General features: G+C 40.7%; 1 protein-coding gene across 1 annotated transcript in view; it reads right to left on the bottom strand.

Annotated features, from left to right (window-relative positions):
* Positions 1-212: 212 nt before the first annotated feature.
* Positions 213-13,696, bottom strand: part of ATP1B3 (ATPase Na+/K+ transporting subunit beta 3) — a 50,028-nt gene continuing 36,544 nt past the window's right edge. Inside the window, exons 4-7 of the mRNA XM_026454183.2 lie at positions 12,333-12,517; positions 10,172-10,222; positions 4,870-4,956; positions 213-884 (exon numbers count right to left, since the gene is read on the bottom strand). Coding sequence (XP_026309968.1) covers positions 714-884; positions 4,870-4,956; positions 10,172-10,222; positions 12,333-12,517 — 494 coding nt within the window. The 3' untranslated portion in view covers positions 213-713. The remainder of the gene's footprint in view (positions 885-4,869; positions 4,957-10,171; positions 10,223-12,332; positions 12,518-13,696) is intronic.

Genomic DNA, 13,696 nt, shown 5'->3' with positions numbered 1-13,696 from the left:
CATAAAAAATTAGGTGCATAGTCATACTGGCTAACCTAAAAATGCTATTTTATCTACAGCCTAAAATATTTTATAAGAGACAGTTCCAGCACTAAAAATTAATCCCAGTTTTTGTTTTTTTACAGGTTTTACAACAAAAAGTTTGTGCTCTTAATCAAAAAGATCCAGACTAATTCAGCATGTAAAAAATAAATTTTACAAAGAACCCAAGATAATATTTTTCAAATACACTTTTATTTTCTTTTTTTCCTTCCTCACATACAGAACTTCTCCACATACCACAGTTCTTGCAGCTATAAAGTCACTTGATGTTGGCCGGGTACCATTTTATCCCTAAAACTCTGTTGACATCAAAATATGACAGTGTTATATCCATAAAATATTTACATAGCACAGCATATTAAGCTTTAGACACTTGGCAATTAAACCACATAAAAAGAGGACAAGACCCCCATCCTACATGTTTGGAATCAGGTGTTCACCGGTCCCTATCTGGCGACTGTACACTGGTTCAAAGGGCAGCAGAGGCAACAGGCAGTTACTTCAGAGGACACTGAACACTATGATCTGGAAGCACGTTATGATGTAACCCAGTGTCATGTACCACACACCTTTCTCCAAGGTGGTCTCATAATTCTAGAATGGAAGGACCAGCTGATACAAAAGGCAGACAGACAACACAACATTTACTCTGTGGAGATATCCTACTCATACTATGCACGTGCTGTGATTTTGAACATAACTCGTCCCAAAAACTTGTCACGATCATCCTGACTTTTTAGGTTGGCTGATCCATCAATCTTGCACTCAACTGTTACTTCTTTCCCAGTGTTGTTAGGAGCAAAGCTGACCTGAACAGCAACCAATGGCTGTAGATACCCCACCTGGCAATAAAAGGAAAAGACATTAATTCAAACTCTATGGAAACTTTATACTTTTCTCTACCAGGAATTGGCTTATTCTGTAAATTTTCTTTTTGAGACTCTGTCACCCAGGCTGCAGTGCAGTGGTGCAATCATGGCTCACTGAAGCCTCAACCAATCCTCCCACCTCAGTTTCCTAAGCAGCTGGGACTACAGGCGCATGCCACCACAGCCCACTAATTTTTAAATTTTTTTGTAGAGCCAGGGTCTCCCTGCCCAGGCTAGTCTCAAACTCCTGGCTTCAAATGGCCCTTCCACCATGCCCTCCCAAAGTGCTGGAATGACAGGTGTGAGCCACCGCATGTGGCTTGTAAATTAAAATAATTATAATAAAATAATTTAGATCTATTATTTTCTGTTCTCTGCATTCTTTTTAATGTTTTGGAGCCGTAAGTCCATACCTGCAACTACTGATAAAAATGTTGGCTATGTGTGACAGCTCATGCCCCTGAGCTCAAGTGATCCTCTTGCCTTGTCCTCCCGAAGTGCTAGGATTACGGGCATGATCCTAGCCACCACACCCAGCCTATTATCATTACTTTTTTTTTTTTGAGACGGAGTCTTGCTCTGTCACCCAGGCTGGAGTGCAGTGGCGCGATCTCAGCTCCCTGCAACCCCCGACTCCCGGGTTCAAGTGATTCTCCTGCCTCAGCCTCCCAAGTAGCTGGGATTACAGGCACCCGCCACCACGCCCAGCTAACTTTTGTATTTTTAATAGAGACGGGGTTTCACCATGTTGGCCAGGATGGTCTCAATCTCCTGACCTCGTGATTCATCTACCTCAGCCTCCCAAAGGGCTTGGGATTACAGGCGTGAGCCACCACACCCTACCCTTATCATTATTTTTTAATATTCTTTTTTGAAATGGAGTCTGTTGCCCAGGTTGCAGTGCAGTGGCACTATCTCAGCTCATTGCAACCTCCACCTCCCAGGTTCAAGCGATTCTCCTGCCTCAGTCTCTCATGTAGCTGGAATCACAGGTGCCCACCACCATATCCAGCTAATTGTTGTATTTTTAGTAGAGACAGGGCTTTGCCATTGTTACTAAAGTTGGCCAGGCTGGTTGCGAACTCCTGACCTCAGGTGATCCACCCATCTCGGCTTCCCAAAGTTTTGGGATTATAGGCATGAGCCACCGCACCAGCCTTTTTTTTTGAGACACTGCACTCTGTTGCCAGGCTGGAGTGCAATGATGCAATCTCGGCTCACTGCAACCTCTGCCTCCCGGGTTCAAGCGATTCTCCTGCCTCAGCCTCCTGAGTAACTGGGATTACAAGAGGGTGCCACCATGCCCAGCTAATTTTTGTATTTTTAGTGGAGACAGGGTTTCCCCATGTTGGTCAGGCTGGTCTCGTACTCCTGACCTCGTGATCCGCCCACCTCGGCCTCCCAAAGTGCTGGGATTACAGGCATGAGTCACTGTGCCCAGCCTTAATTTTTAATATTCTATAATCTTGATTTTAATTTACCTTTTCATCTGTAAGTTGTTTAAGAGACAGTTTCCACTTGTCCCTCCCCCCATATAGAAGGGTCTTTTTAATAATTTTTAGTTTTATTGCATTGTAATCACAATGTATTGATTGTAATTGTAATGTATTTCTACTTTATGGAACTTAAAAGATTTTATTATTTATTAATTTAATTTAATTTATTTTGAGACAGATTAGTTCTTATTCTCCAAGCTAGAGTACAATGGCACGATCTCAGCTCACTGCAAACTCTGCCTCCTAGGTATAAGGGATTCTCCCGCCTCAGCCTCCCAAGTAGCTAGGATTATAGGTATGTGCCCCCATGCCCGGCTAATTCTGTATTTTTAGTAGAGACAGGGTTTCTCCATGTTGGTCAGGCTGGTCTTGAACTCTTGACCTCAGGTGATCCGCCCGCCTCAGCCTCCCAAAGTGCTGGGGTTACAGGCGTGAGCCACTGTGCCAGGCAGTAACGAGCTTTTTTATTTTCTCCTCACATGATACTTATTGATTACAGAGGAAAAAAAGTAACTTTATATTGTAGAAACCTGGCTGACACCACCTTAACCAAGCAATCAAGGTAATATCACCATTAATGGAACGAAATGATACCATGTACCTCCTGACACTCTGAGAACTCAACATTTCTTCTGAGGCACTCATGCCAAAATGCACAACCTACATTTAATCATGAAAAACCACCAAACTCAAACTAACGAACATAAAACAAGCCATAAAAGGCCTGTACTTATTCTTGAAGAGTACAAAGGCATGAACAGACTGAGGAAATATTCCAGACTATAGGTTGCTAAACATATTAACAGTGTGACATCTTGGATCAGGAAGACACTCTTGTCTTTCACTATGAAGAATATTACTGCAACCACTGATGGATCTTCAACAAAGTCTACACATTCATAAGAGTACTATATGTTATCTTCCTTTGTTAACTGTACTATGGTTATTGTCTTTGTTTTCTGTTGCTTACAACACAATACTTGAAACTGGGTAATTTATAAAGAAAGGAATTTATTTCTTACAGTTAATGGAGGCTGAGAAGGCCAAGATCAAGCAGCTGCATCTGGTGAGAGCCTTCTTTGCTGCTGGGGACTTTCAACAGAGTCCTGAGGTGGTGCAAGGCATCACATGGCCAGAGGGCTGAGCATGCTAACCTGCTAGCTCAGGTCTCTCCTCCTCTTCTTATAAAGCTGCTAGTCCCACTCCTATGGTAACTCATTAGTCCACTAACCTTTTTTTTTTTTGAGACAGAGTCTTGCTTTCTCGCCCAGGCTGGAGTGCAATGGTGCAGTCTTGGCTCACTGCAATCTCTGCCTCCTAGGTTGAAGTGATTCTCCTGCCTCAGCCTCCTGAGTAGCTGGGATTACACGCACCCACCACTATGCCTGGCTAATTTTTGTATTTTCAGTAGAGATGGTGTTTCACTGTGCTAGTCAGGCTGGTCTAGAACTCCTGACCTCAGGTGATCTGCCCACCTCGGCCTCCCAAAATGCAGCGATTACAGGCGTGAGCTACCGCACCCAGCTGCAATGAGCTTTTGGTTTTCTTTTTTTCTTTTTTGAGATGGAGTCTCTCTGTTGCCTAGGCTGGAGTACAGTGGCACAATCTCGGCTCACTGCAACCTCCAACTCCCAGGTTCATGCCATTCTCCTGCCTCAGCCTCCTGAGTAGCTGGGACTACAGGCGCCCGCCACCATGCCCAGCTAATTTTTTGTAATTTTTAGTAGAGACAGGGTTTCACCATGTTAGCCAGGATGGTCTTCATCTCCTGACCTCGTGATCTGCCCAACTCGGCCTCCCAAAGTGCTAGGATGGCAGGCATGAGCCATGGCGCCTGGCCTTGATTTTATTTTTTTTGGGGGGGGGGGCGGTGGGGACAGAATCCCATTCTGTCGCCCAGTCTGGACTGTGGTGGTACAACCTTGGCTCACTGCAACCTTCACCTCCTAGGTTCAAGCGATTCTCCTGCCTCAGCCTCCTGAGCAGCTGGCACTATAGGCACACGCCACCACACCCAGCTAATTTTGGTATTTTCAGTAGAGAGAGGGTTTCACCAAGTTGGCTGGGCTGGTCTCGAACTCCTGACCTCAGGTGATCCGCCTGCCTTGGCTTCTCAAAGTGCTGTGATTACAGGAGTAAGCCACTGCACCCAGCCTTGATTTTCTTTTTAAGTACTTTTCTACTTTCTCTACATAAGCATATACTACTACCTCTATAATGAAAAAGAAAAGGACATTTTAGAAATAATCGTCTAACTTTAATTTATCTGCTTGGGTTCTGTGTTCTGAATTGTAGATGTGGGAATTCCATTTACCATCACCATTAAAATAAAACAAAACCTGAACAGATGATGCACAAATCAAACAGGGCTTGGGTCTACCTACCCCAGACAAGGGGTATGCCCACAGATGCTCCAGCTTCCCAAAAGAGTAATTACCACATACGAACTTCTAAATACTTACATGCAGTTTTTTCCCATAATATGGGAAATATTTTAAGTCTATCATTCCATTATGAGGATAAACTGCTACATTTGGTATATCTTCATCCTAAAGTTGAAAACAAAAGAAATCCTCTTTAGGCTCACAAAAAGAATTTCTAAAAACTATGTTTATAATTAAAGCAGTATCAATCATGAACAGTTTGGAGAAACTACAATGCTGCTCCAACTATATTATCATTACTCGTGTATTTCTGAGAAGAAACTTGCTCATCTTGATTGCAAATACTATCTAACTAAACCCTTCCACATGAACTATCCTGGTTCTTATACTTCCAGATACACTCTATACTCTTTTTCATGAGAGTCCCTTCTTAATTATAGCCAGTTCCACTCATGTACTCCTGTAAAATCTTACCTGCCCTCCAAATACCAAATGCCAGCCTTTCTACCTACTAACAGCAGGAATGCACCAGCAGTGTTTTCCTGAAATGAAGAAAATACTGTGCTTCCAGACTGGAAAGCAATGGCCACCACAAGGTGCCAACCTAGAATGCAGCACTCAGGCCTGGGAGACCGCAGGTGTGAGTTTCATGTGATTAATAACCAGAACTGCAACCAGAGGGGAAGCACGAGGGAAAACTTACGGTACTCCAAGCAAAACTCTCCTCGACAAATTTGAATACTATATTTCTCAGGGATAAATTTATGAGCATATACAAATCATTAAGTATTACTTGTCTACTGGAATTCCATGTTTACCAATATATATAAACATATTCCATGCTTATCAACATATAAATCAAGCATCACCTATCATCCAGTTCATTCATGCTATTAGTTATTTCTAGTACCATTCACGATAAATTAGCAATTTATGAAAATTCGCATGTAACACTTTCCAAATGGGCCTAATTCTAATGAGTGTAACTTTAACACAGACTGAGTAGTAGCAAACGGACCACAATGATTAAAATCAGTGCTGGATTTACGGAGCACTAGTTACAATAAAACATTATTAAATACTTGAATTTTATATCTATATATTAAAAAAATTTTTTTGAGACAGGGTTGAAAGCACACATGAAACAGCATAAAACAGAACTAAGAATCCACTCTAAGGAGTTGTAGATTCTGCTCATTTCGTTTCATTATGAAGCAGCATATGGCTGTGGGGTGGGGTAAGGAACAGATGAAAGGCACCGGCCGGACAGCACAAAGCACACAGTGGTGATGCTCCCCACCCACCAGACAAGCTCTAATGACCCAGATGAAGAATATGTGGAAAGGGCAGGAAGTAACAATGCTAGGAGAAATCGCAAAAGCAATTTTCAATCACTACTCAAACTCCACCCTTCATTTGTACTCTTTAACTTAAAAAATAAGCTTAAATCAAAGATAACATTTTATATTAGAGAAAAACTAGTCACTTTGATATCAGTGCTTTTCTGCATTAATTGCTTTTGTTGAACCTATTTTATCTTAATATATGACCTTCATTTACAGAACGCATTTCCCCGAAATGAAAAAAAGGTTTTTCTTTGAGAAACAGTTTAGAGTACCTTGGAGTGTGTTTTTTTCTTTCTTTCTTTCTTTTTTTTTTTTTGAGACAGAGGTCTCATTCTGTTGCCTAGGCTGGAATGCAATGGCCCGATCTCAGCTCACTGCAGCCTCCTCCTCCCGGGTTCAAGTGATCAAGTGATTCTCCTGCCTCAGCCTCCTGAATAGCTGGGATTACAAGTGTGTGCCACCACGCATGGGTAATTTTTGTATTTTTAGTAGAGACGGGGTTTTGTCATATTGGCCAGGCTGGTCTTGAACGCCTTACCTCAAGTGATCCGCCTGCCTCGGCCTCCCAAAGTGCTGGGATTACAGGCATGAGCCACCACGCCCAGCCCAGCGTTTCCCACCAGATACCACACTTAGCTTACACTTCCCTCCTTTAGGCCTAACAAGTCTTAGTGGGCAGCATCAATGACAAAGCAGGGCACTGGGGCTCACAGTTAAGGCCAGGTGCTCAAGACCACCAGGTGTGGCAGACGCTCAACTGTTCTCTCAGTGTGGGCCTACACCATGATCTTGGCAGGATTTTTCTTAATCTTTTAATTTATACCTTCTGTGAAAATAAACATTTAGAAATTATGAAATACTAAAATGAGTATCTGAATAATGAGATACTCAGGGTGAAGCATATATGTCATAATTTTCTAAGTATATGAATAACATCATTTTTTTTTTCTTTTTGAGACAGAGTCTCGCTCTCTTGCATAGGATGGAGCGGAGTGGCGCAATCATGGCTCACTGCAACCTGTGCCTCCTGGGTACAAGTGATTCTCTTGCCTAAGCCTCCCGAGTAGCTGGGATTACAGGCACGTGCCACCACGTCAGGCCATTTTTAAATTTTTAGTAGAGACAGCGTTTCGCCATGTTGGCCAGGCTGATCTCGAATTCCTGACCTCCAGTGATCCGCCTACCTTGGCCTCGCAAAGTGCTGGGATTACAGGTGTGAGCCACCATGCCGGGCAATAGTATCATATTGTAAACTATGAACAACTAACTCTAAGAACCTACTGATGGTCACTAAGTTCCACCAAAACAAAATGGAGTTTAAAAAATAATGCATTTTGTTTCTTCCCACTTTTGATTTTCTCAATAGGATTCATTTTCATAACAAAATAAAATACTGGGAAAAAATGTCATAAATATGAACATTACACCTTTTGCAGGAATCATCTTTTAAGTTGATACATATTAAAAGGCCACCTTGACCACCTGCAGTGGTTCACACCTGTAATCCCAGCACTTTCAAAGGCAGAGGCGGGTGGATTGCTTGAGGCTAGGAGTTCAAGACGAGCCTGGCAACATGGCGACACCCTGTCTCTACAGAGAGAGAGAGAGAAAAAAAAGGCACCTCCGAGTATGGTCAGTGTTTGTATTTTCAGGACTCTAACTTGTACAAAAGCAATTAAGGCAGAACAAAATCAATACAAGACAAATAAAAGACATATATATTACAAAAAAGAACTAAAGAATTTAAAGAACACTTGATATAGACAAATCTAATAGCAAATTGCAATTATGACATGTAGTAAATGCTTCCATCTGTTCTGGAGAGCCACATCTCTAAAATTTATGGGTTCTAACTGGTTTACTACTTGTAACTAGCCCAGGGATAAAATGTCAAATTTTACAAACATTTCTTCCACTTTTGTGTTTTTCTAAAAGCAAAAAAAAAAAAATTCCACAACTAAATAAACAAAATTAAAAACCCACCTGTTTTGATTATTTTATGTACTTCACACACATCTCTCCAAAGCAAAAGGGAAAGCTAACTGAAATCGGAATCATTAAATCTGGATTTTTCATTAACATTTCCCCCAACTATTCTAGAAGCGAAGGATATATAATAGATAAACAACAAGAAAAATGCATTTAAAACCTTCAGGGGGCCGGGCACAGTGGCTCACACCTATAATCCCAGTACTTTGGGAGGCCGAGGCGGGCGGATCACAAGGTCAGGGGATCAAGACCATCCCGGCCAACATGGTAAAACCCCATCTCTACTAAAATACAAAAAATTAGCCAGGAGCAGTAGTTCGTGCCTGTAGTCCCAGCTACTCGGGCAGCTGAGGCAGAAGAATTGCCTGAAGCCGGGAGGTGAAGGTTGCAGTGAGCCGAGATCGCATCACTGCATTCCAGCCTGGGCAACAGAGAAAGACTCTGTCTCAAAAAAAAAATAAAAACACACCGTAAGGGAAGAGATATATGGAATTGTTTATACTGGCCAAAGGCTTACACAATTTAAACCTTAGGAAAATAATTTAAAGCTTTTGCACTTCTGGCTTGAATGTGTTTTCCTTTCAGGTGATATTGGCTTTGTAGACCCAGGATTCCATACAAGATTACCCATGCAGCCTGCTCATAGGCTCCTGTATATAGGCACACTGTCATGAAATTAGCACTTCTACCCAGCTGAAGCCTAGCACCCAAGCCCCAAGAACTTCCTACCAGAAAGCTTTGTGAGCAAGCCCTGAGGCTCATAAAGGGTTACCCAATTTTTTCTAAATGTATCTTGTAGCTATAATGTTCTGACTTGAGAGCTGACAGTATACGCTGCCCACTAGATTTTTATAAGAATTTATCAAGAAAAGCTCAGCTGGACGCGGTGGCTTATGCCTGTAATCCCAGCACTTTGGGAGGCCGAGGCGGGCGGATCACGAGGTCAGGAGATCGAGACCATCCTGGCTAACACGGTGAAACCCCGTCTCTACTAAAAAAAAAAAAAAAAAAAAAAAATTAGCCTGGCATGATGGCGGGCGCCTGTAGTCCCAGCTACTTAGAGGCAGGAGAATGGCATGAATCCGCGAGGCGGAGCTTGCAGTGAGCCGAGATCACGCCAGTGCACTCCAGCCTGGGTGATAGAGCGAGACTCTGTCTCAAAAACAAAAACAAAAAAAGAAAAAAAGAAAATGCAAATTTTGGGCCCTATCTCAGACCTACTGAGTCAGAAACTATGGGAATGGAGCCCAACAAGCCAACGTGATTCTGATGAATGATCAAGTTTGAGAGCCACTGAGCAAGAAGTTTCTGCCCAAATAAGAAGTCCATTAACAGTAAAAAGAATTTTTTTCCACAACTTTAAAAGTGATTTCAATGTAACATTTTAAGAAAAATATTTCTGTCCTACTATCGGAGTTGAAATGTTAATATTTAGCACAATGATAAATTTAGAACTTAATGTCTCCTCAGAACTCTTACCCATCTTTTACATTATTTGTCTTAGTGGCATTTGCAGCATGGAGAGAAAACAAAAGAAAGTTATGAGATGAAAACTGCACAGTATTCTGGAAAAAAAATTAAGTAGGGACAGGGGAGATAAATAATGCTTCTACCTTAAGGAAAATGTACCATATTTCATTAAATCTCAGATAGCATTGATAGCTAGCATGCCAACTAACAAACAATTAAGAAAGAGAAAAAATGTCATGATACAGTATTAAGACACCATCAATTATAAGGGTAATCCCAATTTCAGTGTTACTGAGCTGGCAGAAAAAAAGTGAATCTTAGAATTGATGAAATATGGTATATGTGAAAATAAAGGCAATGTGTGCAAAATCAAATACACATGGACAATGTTTTTCTGAATTATCATTAAGGAAGAGAAAGACTACTCTCAAAAAGGTTGGTGGAATTTTATTCTAAGGCACTACAAAGGACTTTAAAATGTGACAGGGAAGAAAAAAGACGACTAAATCCTTAGACTTTTAAAGTATTTTAAGAAACATCAAAGATTTAACAGGAGTTATTTTTTGAATACTAACCTTCGAAACACAATCTATCCTTGGCACTCCTTCAGGCTTTAATCCAATTATCTAAGGTTAAGAAATAGTGATAAATTTAAACATCACGTAAGTATGCAATGGAACTTCCTCCCTCTGTTGCTAGGGACAAGGGATGAAGACTTTGAAATTAACACCAACTGTATATTAACCCAGTGAGTTACACCTGCCTTTTACTTTAATCTTATTTGAGGGGATTAAAATGAACTTTTAAATAAAATAACTTCAGCAATAAGGTATCTTATTACTGTCCTGGGCAATTTAGAAAATAAATCAATTACCAAAGATTTAACTGAAACAAAAGTACCCTTTGCTACCCTTAAAATAAGAAACAGAAACCTTAAATCTAATTATTCATATTTATATGAACAAATAATTTAATGTAAATAATAAGAACTGCAGAGACACAATAATCAACTGTTCTTCACAGAACTATATTAGGTCACACTCTCCATATTTCCATGAGGGCCTCACTGTATCTCACAACCCATCTGCTCCCCAAAAGGCACGCACTGGGAGAGCCCTATTTTAAGACTCCTTTCATGTATGTAACCGACAGAATTGAATCCTAACATATTTATATATTTTGTGAGATAATTTTTTGGCATTCTGAATTTATACGCAGTTTCCATGTGAATGCATGTAAAATCTAAATATTCCTCTCAAAAGACAAGTATTGTTGTGACCTAATAATGTCAATAGCGCTAACTGGGAACTGTACTGGTATGAAACCCCCTGTTACACTACATAAGCTCATCTCATCACTGATTCCTGTGTATCTGATGCTGTCCTCCTGCCAAAGCCAGGCCCTGAGTCATCAGCAAGTATGGTCTCAGACCATTATCATTCAAGGAGGCCATCTTGAGAAAGAAAACAAACCCTGGAGGTTGATCCTCTCCTGGCTTTCTACTGGGAACAAATCTTCAGCAATCTGGATGTTGTGAGGATACTTCTAGTAGACTGGGATTACAAAAGGCATCTCTGTTAAAACAAACTTAATTCATTTTATAAACTAGATCTAGTTTCACATTACTTTCAGCTTACTTTGTTAACTTCAATTCTTACTTCTGAATAAAGTTTAGTTGAAACATCCCACTAGTCATTTACTGAGCACCTAGAATGCTATGGGACAATCTGGAAGCTGTCAGTTGTCCAAGGCCTCCCAAAGGGATGAAGGAGAGGCTGGAGGGGTGTCAGTCTGGGCACCTCAGGGCTGGTTCTCCCTATAGGGAAGCTCCTTATTTAGCAGTGCCAACTTCAAAAGACCAAGTTTTACTTTTTTTTAGGCTAGTGGCAATTTGTTCACCAATGATGACTTATAAACTCATGATTCTGAGAAGTCTACACCTGTTTAAAAGACCAGGCATGACTTCACTCTTCAAGGGAGACCTTGCAGGCCTCAAAACAGTAAGTGCATCAGAACACAACTCTGAAATACATTTACAGAGCAGCAAGGCAAGGGGGCTAGGGATCACTTTGTGACTCAAGAAAAGCTGTTATCAGGTTCTTTTGCACAATGACCCTAATTCATTAGCTTCTTACTTCGCTCATTACTACACAATTCAGGAAGCCCTGCTGTAAAACAGCAAAATGCTGCTACTTTGGATACAAGGACAACATCCCACTGAACTCGTTAGAATGGGATTTATTTGTATTTCTGTTACTTAATTACATATACATATACATATACTATAAAACTATGCTTTGCTACTGAGTATTTCGGAAAAGTTAAATAAGCTTAAACTTTATGGAGTCTGCAGAATTTTAAATTATTTCACAACACAGGATTCAAAGATGAGCACTGCACCCTAACAAGACTCTGCTTTGGTTATGACAAGGACAACACTTGCCCCTTGGAGCATTAATCTGGTGAAATGCATGCAGGCGTTTCCAAAGAAGAAAAGTTTAAGTTACTTTAACTCCTTACTCCATGATTAATCTATGAACCTCTCCTTTTTTTGCCATATAAACTTTCTTCCAGTGATTAATAAACATTACTGCTAGCCTTTAAAGCAAGCTACCCCCCAAATGATAACTTTTAATAAGGAAGGCATTAACCCAACCCAAACAATCTAAAAATAGTTGCCTCCTTAAAAGAGAATACTAGAAAAAAAGCAGCAGCAGAGGTAAAATATGTACGTACTCTGTTCATTTTCACAAGAATACAAGGGTTTCCTTGGGAATAGCCAAAATCAGGATCATTCATACCACTGCATGCTTGAAGTAATGAAATAGGAAACTGACATGCAACATAAACTGGACCCTTCTGTTCAAAAAGTGCTCCATCAGGACAGACTGTGAGGTTCTTCTGTTCTTCTAAAGTATACGCTAAAAAGGAAACATACATGTGCACTAGATCAGCCAAAAAAGGTATTAAAAACAACCAGGAATATATAAACCTTTGGAAAATGTTCTTCAAAGACAAAAACAGCAATGTCAATTACCAGATAACTTTAGAAAGAATGTTAAGTTTGCCCCTTTACCTTTTAACAGCTAACTAGTGCTCTAAAGTTACTGCATTTCAACAATCATACAAACTGGATTATAGCTCCATCTCTTCTGTCACCATTAGGTGGCGGTACCAGCCACGGCTAAAGCATCATCTGAATGCCTTCTGCATGCTTGGTGATACAACGGAGAGGATGTAAAAAGGCACTGCTGCTGCCCTCATGGAGCTTACGGTTTTGTGGGGAAGACAGACATTAAGTGAGCATAAAATCAGAATTGCAGAGGTATGAAGACATAGTGTTATGACAACCTACACTTAAAAAAAAATAAAAAGAAAAAAGCAACTGAGCTGAATGCAGAAGGGAATGTGGTAGTTAATGAAGCTAGGAGAAGCACTTCCAATGAAGGAAGGTAGAAGCCAGACCACACAGTCTTGTAAACTATGTTAAAGAATTTTGAGGGGGGTGGGTGAGTGTTCTGCCAAACAGCAATTAACAATCCACTAAAATATTTTAAACCAGGGCAAGTGGATAGTATGAACATACTTATGAAATTAACTCTGACTTTTCTGTGGGGTCAGTCCAGAAGGGAAAAAGAAAGGACCTGGAAAACGAGTTAGGAGACTATTAAAACAGCCCAGGTGAGACAACTAGCTCATAGAAGGGGGTTTTTAGCAGAGATGGAGTCTAAAGTGATAAAGGAGTAAAATGGTTAGAACTTGGCAATGGGAGGGAAGAGGGAGGAGAAATATGCAACAGACAACACAATTCTGCTCTGTACTCGGCAGTGTTTAGTCCAAGAGGCACACAGTGAGCAAGCCTGATGTGACCCCTGCCCTCAATGAGCTTAATCTAGTGAACAACACTTACTAATAAATATTAAGATATAACAGTGCCTCAGTAAGAACTATTGGTGTGTGGGTGCAATTGGTACCAGAAAAAGGTATTGAATTCAACCAAAATAAGAACCAAATTTCAAAGAGTATGCCTCAAAAAGGAAGTGTAAAGTCTTTACCTTGGGGGGAAAATAATCACTGTCAAAATGTTTGGTTTCATCTTA

The sequence above is a fragment of the Piliocolobus tephrosceles genome, chromosome 2 (assembly GCF_002776525.5).
Source record: "Piliocolobus tephrosceles isolate RC106 chromosome 2, ASM277652v3, whole genome shotgun sequence".
Lineage (NCBI taxonomy): Eukaryota > Metazoa > Chordata > Mammalia > Primates > Cercopithecidae > Piliocolobus > Piliocolobus tephrosceles.
The sequence above is the reverse complement of the archived record's forward strand: the minus strand, read 5'-3'. Positions and strand labels throughout refer to the sequence as shown.